At 31.5% G+C, this 11163-nt stretch overlaps 4 protein-coding genes across 4 annotated transcripts; 1 reads left to right on the top strand and 3 right to left on the bottom strand.

Moving 5' to 3' along the window:
* Positions 1-500: 500 nt before the first annotated feature.
* LOC115237914 (TATA box-binding protein-associated factor RNA polymerase I subunit B) lies at positions 501-6162 on the bottom strand. The gene is made up of 10 exons (XM_029811289.1): positions 5969-6162; positions 5812-5905; positions 5505-5709; positions 5171-5312; positions 4944-5092; positions 4633-4848; positions 4315-4544; positions 4055-4244; positions 1880-2320; positions 501-1787 (listed from the first exon to the last, which is right to left on the bottom strand). The coding sequence occupies exons 1-10, from the start codon at positions 6053-6055 to the stop codon at positions 689-691; spliced, it is 2853 nt and encodes a 950-aa protein (XP_029667149.1). The 5' UTR covers positions 6056-6162; the 3' UTR covers positions 501-688.
* Positions 2800-3829, bottom strand: LOC115237915 (isoaspartyl peptidase/L-asparaginase-like). Its single transcript, XM_029811291.1, has 2 exons — positions 3365-3829; positions 2800-3288 (listed from the first exon to the last, which is right to left on the bottom strand). The coding sequence occupies exons 1-2, from the start codon at positions 3600-3602 to the stop codon at positions 2945-2947; spliced, it is 582 nt and encodes a 193-aa protein (XP_029667151.1). The 5' UTR covers positions 3603-3829; the 3' UTR covers positions 2800-2944.
* Positions 6163-6487: 325 nt separating the features above from the next.
* Positions 6488-7969, bottom strand: LOC115237902 (transmembrane emp24 domain-containing protein eca). Its single transcript, XM_029811271.1, has 4 exons — positions 7710-7969; positions 7284-7504; positions 7020-7166; positions 6488-6922 (listed from the first exon to the last, which is right to left on the bottom strand). Exons 1-4 carry the CDS (start codon positions 7840-7842, stop codon positions 6773-6775), a joined length of 651 nt encoding a protein of 216 aa, XP_029667131.1. The 5' UTR covers positions 7843-7969; the 3' UTR covers positions 6488-6772.
* Positions 7970-8002: 33 nt separating this feature from the next.
* LOC115237900 (DDRGK domain-containing protein 1) lies at positions 8003-9533 on the top strand. Its single transcript, XM_029811270.1, has 2 exons — positions 8003-8275; positions 8570-9533. The coding sequence occupies exons 1-2, from the start codon at positions 8188-8190 to the stop codon at positions 9358-9360; spliced, it is 879 nt and encodes a 292-aa protein (XP_029667130.1). The 5' UTR covers positions 8003-8187; the 3' UTR covers positions 9361-9533.
* Positions 9534-11163: the final 1630 nt, after the last annotated feature.

The following is an 11163-nucleotide window of genomic DNA, read 5'->3' as shown; positions in this document are numbered from 1 at the left end:
GAGCCGAGCCCAGTTGCGTCACGTCTGGTAGCATCGCCCTCGCGGATTTTTAATACCCATATGATAAAGCGAGACGCATGTGGCTCCTCGCCGAATGCAACAGTCGCTGACAGTAGTGACAGTTCTTGATACTGGCGCGTGTCAGATCAGAACGGATATAATATTGTTTTTTTTTGCGATTATAATGAATACTAGTTCCTGTCTGTGCGAGAAGGAACCCAAAATCGATCAAAAATTATGACAGAAATTATATATGACGTGTATTTTAAATTAATTTTCCGCTTTGATTATATTTATTTCACAAAAAAATATGAGTTGTGATATAAAAAAGTTGACATTGTAAAATTATTCCGCGTTAATTAAAATCTATATAGTAATGTGGATCTAGAGAATAATTATTGATGAAATATAATTTATTTATAAATGATGAAATATATTTTAATATATTTTAAATCTCTTTTAACAATACAAAAATTATATGAAGAAGGATTCAGAACATATAATTTTTTTTTTTTTTTGTTTTTTGGTATATGGTATTCATCCTTAAAATTTGTACAAAGGCTTTTAATTATACCTTAAATATATCTTGAAAAATTTTATCAATAGTCTTTAGTACTGATATATAATTATAATATCACAGATTTAAACTTGTATCAGTTAAATCGATAATAATTTTCGTTACTTTGCTTTACCATTTTTTCAAAATTGCGTTAATATACGCTTTGTTATTGCTGTTTTCGGCATTTGTACTCGGTGCATACGTGGATTGCTCCGAAAAATAAGCATAATAAGCTTCAACGAGACATACTTCTTCATAAAGATCTTCCGCTGACATTTCGATGACACCCGCGCATTCATTTAGTAACCATCGAAAACTCCTTGGCAGCATTTTCTCGAATAATTCAAAACTCTTCGTCTTCACGCGGCTAAAATTGCAATGATACATCCAATAATCTTTAAATGGTCTGAGCAATCTAAGAGCATTGTCATCTAATGTAAAAACAGTATCATCAATTATTGGTTCTTTACAACTATTCTCCAACTGATCATTTACATCATATTCAATTTCATTTTTCATGAGATCATCAAAAATAGATGCGTCGATACTTAAATCTAAGATATCGGAAATGTTTGGTAGTATATCTTTGATTTCAAAATTTTCCCTTGAAATAATTTCAGATTCTTCTGTATAAGAATCATCTTTGTTTGGATTTTCGATATTTTGCTTCACAAATTTACCATGTGCATTTCTAAAAAGTTTGCGCTTCTGTTTCTTCGTCTGGATTAAATTTTTAAATACAGCTCTTTTTTCTGTACTTGAAAGATTTAGATCGTACTCTTTACAAAATTTGGATAATAATAATGCCGTCTCCTCGGGGACAATGTCTTTTAAACATGTATCATTATCATCATTATCTTCATTTTCATTGTCATTAGTGTCTGGAATTGATAATTTGCCATTCGGCAGAGTTTCGTTGAATATAAATTCATCTGATGATGCTAATGGAAGATCCTTTATAACTGAATTCCGAATATTATCATAATACTGTCTTTTTTTTCCATCAATTTTAAGACGACAAGTCATTTTTTTATGTAAATAGTCGGTGAAATCTTCTTTTTTCTCGATATCTTCTTCCAGAAAGTCCTGTATTGCTGTATTGCTCTGCAAATCTTTTATACTAGCCATTTTTGTTTGCTCAAAAAGTGATACAGTCTTTTCGATAAATTGCAAATTTGAATCAATGAAATTTATTTGCATATTGTAATTTGAAGTCAATTTGCTAATGCTAAAATAAAAAAGGGAAAATACAATATATTATATTTATTTGTAATATTTTATAACTGACAACTTTTATATGTGTGGTACAACAATACTTACAATTCTGGTTTTGTCATGTATCCAATTTTTGTGGAAAAAAAACCATTTCGGAGTATACTTGGTAAATCATATAATGGATGTTCCAACAATTGTTGAAGATACGAGTGATGCGCCGTTAACGAAGGAGAAAACTCGTTCACCTCATTTATTGGTAAATCGAAGTGGCTTATATCAGTGATACACTGTTTCATTGCATGAACCAGTTCACGCGGTATTAGATGCTTGTGTGTAATTATCTCAGGTTCTTCCCTATCTACTTTGGAATCAACGGTCTCCAAAAATTTGATATATAAACTATTTACGTCGGGTATGTGCGGACTATATTTTAACTTGGTAGGATAGTGCACATTGGCTAAGACAGCTTTTCTACATTCAATATAACTCTGCCACTCTCGAAAACTAAATAGTTTTGTATCACAAATACCTTCATCATTAATTGCACTGAAATAAAGAAAAATACATTATATCAAGATAGAAGATGGCGTAGCAGATTTGAATGATTGAAGAAAGCGTGATATATTCCGAAGTCGAATTATTTACAAGAGGGAATTTGCAATCGCATGGAAAACATTTCCGATATTCGGTGTATTTTTCCACCTTTTCGTCATCTAAAGATGTACCGAATGTCATGCAATCGTTCATAATTACAGCATAGGGCATTCTATTAGAAGTAAAATATACGCTCCATTCACCAGATTTCTTAAATACAATGCCACCGACAATATAATTATATCTATTTAATGTATAATCGAGATTTCTTTTCAAAGCTTTCCCTGGGGAATATCTTTTTTCGGCATCGCTCGTGATGATCCTTGATAAGCCAAATTTTGCAATAGATTCTCCATGACCTGTTAATGAACATCCTACATTTCTATTAGCATATATGCTGCAACCCAGTATAGAAGAATCGCCTACACTGCCCACTAATTTTCCATTAGAACCACCACTTGTAATTCCTGCAGCAATAGTATGTCCATCATAAGCTATACAGCCAACGGTGCTTCCATAATCTGTATGTGCGCGAAAATTTTATCAGACTCATCTGTTATAAAATTAGAGAAAATATTAGAAAACGATTTTTTCTCTCAGATATTGTATGCACACATTACTTTCTAATAGTTTTGCATAACAATGATCTCCAATATCCAGATTAACATCGCAATTGCCCGTTTCTTCCAATTTACGAGCTAAATATGCTGTGGGTGCGATCATATTTTCCTTAGATAACAAATTTAATTTCGCACTTTCTGCTAATTTTCTTGCACCTTCCCCTACTATGATAGAGTTGGGAAAATTATCGAGAACATATCTAGCAAGCGATATTGGATGCTCTATATCTGACACTGCTGCCACAGATCCACACTCTAACTTAAAGCCATCTATTATGCATGCATCCATTTGTATATTTCCTAACAATCAAGCACAGTGCAATGTAAGTATCATATTTGACTGTATTGGAAGCCACAACTATTTACATTTGTATACCTATATTATTTAAAACCGACCCATAACCACAATTGAAGAATTCATCACATTCTAACCACCACAATGTAGTCTCTACAGCTTTTATAGAATTTGCGCCACTTAACAGACTTTGATATCCAGCAGATGCTGCTTTTTTACAACTTGCCATTTTTTCAACGATTAGCCCATCATCAAAATTTTCAGTACTACCATGTACTAATAGACATGGAGTATTAAAATCTTCACATTGACACTGCATTATTCTTAATTCACATTATTAGTCTAAATTTAAAATAGTTTGTCAAAATATTTCAATGGATATATCCATAAAATAATTTTTAAGTTTACATGAAATTTTTAGAAATTTAATACATAATTGATAAGATAATTATGATCAACTACATTCTCAATACACATGTTACTACATAAACATATATTCAACTGTTATAATGATTTATCCCCTCTTATCCATTATATCCATTTATATATATATGTGCATCATTCATTCATATAATGACAATTTTTTATGTATATAAAATGTATTTATAATGTAATAAATCTAAAAATATTTTCATCATTTAGACTATTCCTTAAGATTCAGCAGCTATTAATAAACTGATAAACTATCCTAAATTTATTTAAGAATAATGTGTAAAGAATATGTTTAAAAAATTGCCTTTTCATCATTATAAAACTCAATTTGATACATACCTATTAATCTTGTCAGCAACATTACTGATTTCATATTCCGTTATGCCATCTAGACTCAATAACGTTTTCAATATTACAATAATAAATGCCATGACACGGCCTTCATAATTGGGAATACAGGACTTTTTGTCAAATTTCATTTTTGGCGGAGATAAAGCTATTAATCTTTCCGTGTATAACGATATACCTCCTAAAAATATGTTTTTTCTTTTATATATTTTCTATACGCACTTAAAATTAAGATATTTAGATAGACATACTTGGTAAATTCAATTCACTGCAATATCGATTGATAAGCGGTAAAAAATCGGGACAAATTATTGTCGTGACTCCAAGAAATTTCGCCATTCTTCCAATTATCCTTCTCATTCCCTTATACGTTATGTCCGCAGCTCGCGATAAGAAATTTACATCATTTCTTGTTAAAGCCACTTCAGGAGGTATCAATCGATCCAATTTATAATAAGATAAATGTCCTTCTCTCCCATATCTGCAAAAAAAATGTGTTGAAAGATATACAAAATAATAAATACATCTATAATTATCCATAACACAACTATATTATCCACAAACTCTACCTTAACATGTCACCTAAATGTATATCCTGATTATGAATCCTTAGAGCCAAATACAAAATTGCCCACAATTTCATGGGTGTAATTAATTCTGGCCCTGTTTTGTACTGAGTTGTTACATGATTTTGCTTATATTTTTTGCATTTGTGTCTTGGTATTTTCTTTGCCATCTCTTTTATCCTTTTTGTTTCGTCCTTAGCATAAGAATCAAACCGTATTCTGTAATAGAAAAAAATATCAGAGAATATTGGAGAATGCGGTCATAACATTGTATACTTCAATTCTTATGTATGCTTATTCGTGTTTTTTTTTACCTAATATTTTCAGAAGATTGTCTTGTGTGTTGTGTATGTGTACTAGACTGCATGCTATATACACTTTGGTTAAATGTACTTAGTGTATCTCCTTCTGAACTCATTTGCGACTGCATAAATCTATCATAATCCGCAGTAATCATAAGTTTCTGTAGAGAAAACATTATATTTATAATCTATTCTCAAAAACTAAATTTTACAAATCAAGTATATATGTCAAATCATACTTTATTCCTATTTAATTCTTTGAAGGAAATATCTTCACTTAAACAGGTAGAAATCGCAGAATCTGTTACATTACTTTCAACTTTTCTCCGTTTGTTAACTCTCTTTTGTGACAAAACCTTGCCATATATAATTTCGGCATCCCTATAAAAAAAAATTGCATCACAATTCGCTATTCTTAATAACATTAAACTAGCAGACTCTTTAAATCCTTCTTTCAAAAATTTGAACAGAATATATATATATATAAAATAACAAAAATATAAATTCTGATTAAACTCTTATGTTTATAAATTACTAAATGGCTTATATAAATAGAATAAACTTGGAAACAACCTTTTCTTATATTTTCTGGCTAGTTTTGGTGCTAGTTTCTTGTTTTTAGATATAAAAGCTATTTCTAGTTTCCCTAAATATCGTGCCCACAGTTGTAACACCGTTATTTTTATGTCAGCTGATGCACCAAGTTCAATAAGCTCATTTGTCAATCCAATTAAGACAAAATTATACAATTCCCACGATGTCCATCCAACTTCCTCATCTGCATACAAAGAAATATCAGATTACACAGATTGAAATTTGCTTGTTTTTATATATTATAATCTGTTATGCAAATTATTCTTTTAGAATGAAAAAAGCAAACCTGTTTTGTCACTTTTTATATGACGGATTTTCGTTTTCCGCAATCTCGTATTATTATCCATGGGCAGTTCTAGCTCCACCTCTTCTCCGGCTTCCTAAACAGATGTTATATTAGTAACATGTTTCTTCACAAAACACGTGTTTCTTTTCGAACTTACTTGGTTTTGCGTTTGACATGTTGTGCAAAAGGAATAACCAGATGCTATATAGAAATCGGCGCAACCGCAGACTCCGCACTGTGGCATTTTTTTCCAGAATTTATCGAAAATGCGTCCGAAATCAGCTTTAGCAATTTGTATGAAACGCCACACCACGCCATACGCACACGTGCGACTATTGCGAATTGCGAATTGGAGAGACAAATCTCGCGCGCATGCGCAGCAGTGCAGTACTGATGCACCGGAACGGAGTGCGTGGATCGTGCATGTCCGAAGTCGGCGATTCGCAGGTATATAAGTGGATTTATCGCTATATATATATATATATATATATATATATATATATATAAATACAATAAATTTGATTGCATAATCCATAAAATGTATTGTTATACATATAGTCCATGAAAAATTGTAATTTTAATATAGCATTAAATGTGTGGGAAATAATGTTGATAGGTATTCAATACAAGAATTTTAATGCATCAAAGGAAGAAAAATAATTTTAAAATTCCATAGACAAGGGAAAGTAATATGTATTATTTAAGATATTCTTATTACAGTTATAGTGTGTTATTTATTATTTAAGATATTTTTATTATAGTTATTTTTTTTTATTCTTATGACTTTATTACATATATATATATATTACATAATTATCAAATGTGAAGATAACTAATAATTTCATATAAACATAAAATTGACAAGTGATCTGCTGAAAAAATGTTGATGGAAAATGTCTGAAGCTGCAAATAATAAACAATGATTTTTTGCTTGTTAAAGTTGCAGTTTTTACTGCAACAATTAAACTAGTTTCTTTGCTTCAAAGAAACTCTTCAGATGCTTCATTTGCCATGCACCCATAATTAGGACAACTACAGTTTGAGTCAAAGACCACCAAAATACACGGCGATGAGTGCTTTCCGAGGTCTGCCTAAAGCGCTCCTCCCGATACTAGAAAATATATATATTTATATAAATGCATTTATATTATTTTCTTTTATGTTATATAAGACTCTGTTTTATAGAAACTGTGCAATTTGTCTCATACCCTCTGATAATTTTGTTCTTTGGTTATTTGTCCAACTTGATCTAAAAGTTGGCGTATTCTTAACTGAAGTTCTGATAACTTTTCCTTTTGTGCTACATTGGCATAATCAATTGCATGTTCTCCTACTTGAATATCCAGATGTACTCTCTGCAAATAAAAATAGTTTAATTACATCATTTAATTTGCAATTTATTTTTCATCTTACTTTTTCAATTTTTACTTTTTAGTTCAGTATGATAAATATAAACAGCATGTATGCTTTACCAATTGAGATCCACTGAACCATGCAGTACTGTTCGAGTATAAGCAGATAACATGTTCTCCCGGTGTGTGCGAGGTAAAGGAAATTCGACCTCCGGCACTATAAACTCTTGAGACCATAGGTTTGTCGTCAGGATCTCTTACATGAACATGCATACCAATACCAGGAGTACTCGGCATGTAACCACCGCTTTTTGGATCATAAAGTTCCACTTTGTAATTGACTGCAAAGACAAAATAAAATGTGAAATAAAATTTTTAACATCTCTAAAAAATAATTCAGCAATCAGAAGAGATGCCATCTGCATCTTACACAATATAATTCACATATATTTATGCATGTGCTGTAACGAGTTAAAATGGGATCCTTGTCGGAGGATTCTATTTTCTGAAAATATATTAACGAAATACTTTAGCATTGAACTTCACCTAAGACTGTAGTATCATCGGGAATTTCTTCGATGAAACATTTTCGCTCCGTTTCGCCGATGTGGAAATACAAACCGGTCCCAAACTTAAGAAAGCATAAAAAAATGATGAAGATACTCCCGTGTTTTAACATGTTTCGTACAATACTGTACAATATCGATGACAAAATATCAAATCACGAATAAACGATCGTACGCATACCAGACGGAACACACACGTCACACTTCTGGTGAGAAAACAATGCGGGCGGACATTGGTAGACCGGTGGTGGCGCCACCTGTTAAACTTTTATTATCGATACTTCCGACAATCAGCTGGCGCGCTGTCAAGTTTGTCTCGGAAAAGCTACGCATGAAAAAAATCAAAAATTGAAGATTAAAAATCGAAATTTGGCTAATCAAGACAAAAACATCTAGAATTCGTCTTTTCCGATTGATGAAATTTCAATTTTCAATCGTTGGAATAGTAATCTGCTGAAATGGATGTGAATCTGTTGATATTTATCGCATCGACGATCATTGTATTAATTGTCATATGTATCGTTTTCCTACAACGCAGATCCAAAGGTACGTCTCATTTAGCGATAGCTTTCTTTGGGAGTCAAAAATTGCTTTATGTTTATGTATAAAACCATATTTTTCTCGTAATACATACTCTTGTCATTTAACCTCTTCAGACTGATTTTGAAACAATTTCTGTTTGTCAGTCGAATGATTGTTAATTTATGTCGAATCGATATGACTTACATTGTTCACAAAAAAGTAAATCAAATGAACTTAAGTCAACGACTTCTCAAGAATTTGTTAAAGAAAAATTATTACTATATGTCAACCAATAAATAACCCAGTTTTATCTTGTAGGTATCCAAGAAACACGCGTTAATGCTCAAGATGCTGTGGTACAAGGTCGGCCGATAAGAAGAGCAGCTGGTGTAAGAAATGTTAGGCATCGTATGCAAGGAAATACTAATTATCAATCACATGAAGAAGACAACAGACAAGTCGACGAAGATAATGACGATGCAGATGACAAAATAGAATTACCAGATCATAAGGTAGGAACTAAAAAACGGGCAAAGCTAGCAGCTAAAGCTGAGAAAAAGCTTCAGAGAGAGGCAGCTGAACGAGATAGAGAAGAGCGTAAAAAACGAGATCAACTTTTACAAGAAGAGAAGGACAAGCAGGCTGAGAAAGAACGCGCGGAGGAACTGCGACTAGAGGAAACAGAGAAAAAAGCTAGAGAGGAGAAAGAGAAGAAGGAGTATGAAGAATATTTAAAAATGAAAGAAGCCTTTAACATTGAAGAAGAAGGTTACGAACAGGAAAACAAAGAGTGTGAAGAAAACTTATTGCAAGAATTTCTGATATATATAAAGCAGAATAAAGTTCTGGTCTTAGAAGACTTGGCTGCACATTTTGGTTTAAAGACAGCTAGTGTGGTAGAAAGAATTCAAGAATTGCAGGCAAACGGTAATTTGACAGGAGTAATTGACGATAGAGGGAAGTTTATTTATATTTCGAAGGATGAACTTCAATCTGTTGCCAAGTTTGTACAACAACGTGGTAGAATTAGTATTACCGAATTAGCTGAAAATTCAAATAATTTGATTAATTTGACTCCTGCAAAAAGTTGTAGTGTTTCAGCTAGCTAGAGTTATGCTAAGTTCTCTTATTGTATATATTATTATGCATAATTATATGATTAAGTGAATATAATTACAATATATTCTATAATGATCCATCTTGATTTATATTTATATAAAATTTATTATAACATTGTTATCTGTATGAATAAAGTTCTTTTATATGGATTTTATCCTACTTATATAATGTTTCCATTTATTAACATTACATTATGTCGCTTTATAATCTTGCTAGTAATCCTTTTAATGTTTTTATATAATAAATTTTATACGAAAAAAATTATAAACTCTATAAACCTAAAATAAAAAATTAACTATATACATTTTTTAAATTCTTAATTGTGATAAAATTTTGATGAAGAAATGACATGCGCGCGCGAATAAAATGAAGAATTTATAAAAGATACTAATAAAAATATTTCAATTTTTAAACATTGTGCTTAATTCTTTGCTATCTGCAATGAATCAAGTTTTGTGCAAAATGTGCTTTCATTCGGATTCGATATTTGTATACATTCCACTTTCTTCCATTAAATCTTTCCACACATGATAAGGAGGAATTTTGCAACGCGATGTGCGTTCTGACGACACGGGGAATCGATATTGCATCAGATTCTAGTTTACCTTAAGCTACACAGGCCGATTTTTATTTCCCCCCCGAGTTTAATTTATTCTGCTCAGTGGGCACGGCACTAACATGACTACTTTGTAAAATAAAAAGTATATTACACCTGCAGAACCGTTGAATTCTGCAATAAAAATTATTTTCACACGATATCCGGTTTAAGCGCGTTCTATTTTCGCATTATATCTTCCGCTAAAAAACATCCAACTCAAACTCGCGATTCGATTGAATGACCAAGGGAGACATTTATTACATAGTGAATGACAAAGTAACAGAATTATATGAACGTATATAAAAATAAAAATAAATATTTTTCTTTATTTTAATGGAATGAAATATTGACCCATAACTGACGTACTCACTAAGAACAGAAACGTAGTGAAAATCATGAAAAAAATTTTTTTTTATATTGGACAGATTTTTTTTTAGAAACCTACAAAACATGTAGAATAATATAATATTATAAAAAAATACTTTGGTATTTTTATATAATTCACCAAACAGTCACGGGAGAAAAGAACTTTTGAACTTCAGGATTTTCCGAAATCGATCAGTCGATCCAGCATATAAACAAGCAATAAATCATAGACTTTTAATGAGTGAACTATTAATAGATGGTCTAAGTGTTGATATGAGCTCAGATCAAATGCTATACTTAATTGCTGAGAAATAGAGATATCGTTTCAAAAGATCTATATTCTAGAAATCTCTAGAGAGATTGATTTCGATATCTTTTTTATAATACAGTTGCCTATTCTTAATTATAAAATTAATTTAACAAATACAATGATTTTACCACAAAATGTTCTTTCCTTCAAAAAATTCTGGTTTTGTTTTTTCGAAATAACGATGATATACTTTTCCCATGATACGCATTCGTGCTGCGTTCAATAGGATACAAAATCTTTACGCTATCCTCAAAAAGTTTTGCAGAGAGTTATAAAAAAAAGGATGGAAAATAAAAGAGAGAAGATATCTCTTAAGAATCTATGCAACATGAATCGTTCTCGCAAAAGTACAGTGACGGAAGTGAATGTATCTTTGAAGATCGTGCATCGTTGGATCGCGAGCGTCAAAATGTATTTTTAACACCGTCACGTGAGCCCACCCGTGTTTTTAGATCATTGACTACGGATACGTTGCCTCTTGTTTTTATATTGCTGCCAATTGTGATTTTATAGGGAAAG

The sequence above is a fragment of the Formica exsecta genome, unplaced genomic scaffold (assembly GCF_003651465.1).
Source record: "Formica exsecta isolate Colony F162 unplaced genomic scaffold, ASM365146v1 scaffold314, whole genome shotgun sequence".
NCBI lineage: Eukaryota > Metazoa > Arthropoda > Insecta > Hymenoptera > Formicidae > Formica > Formica exsecta.
This window is presented reverse-complemented; position numbering and strand designations above follow the sequence as displayed.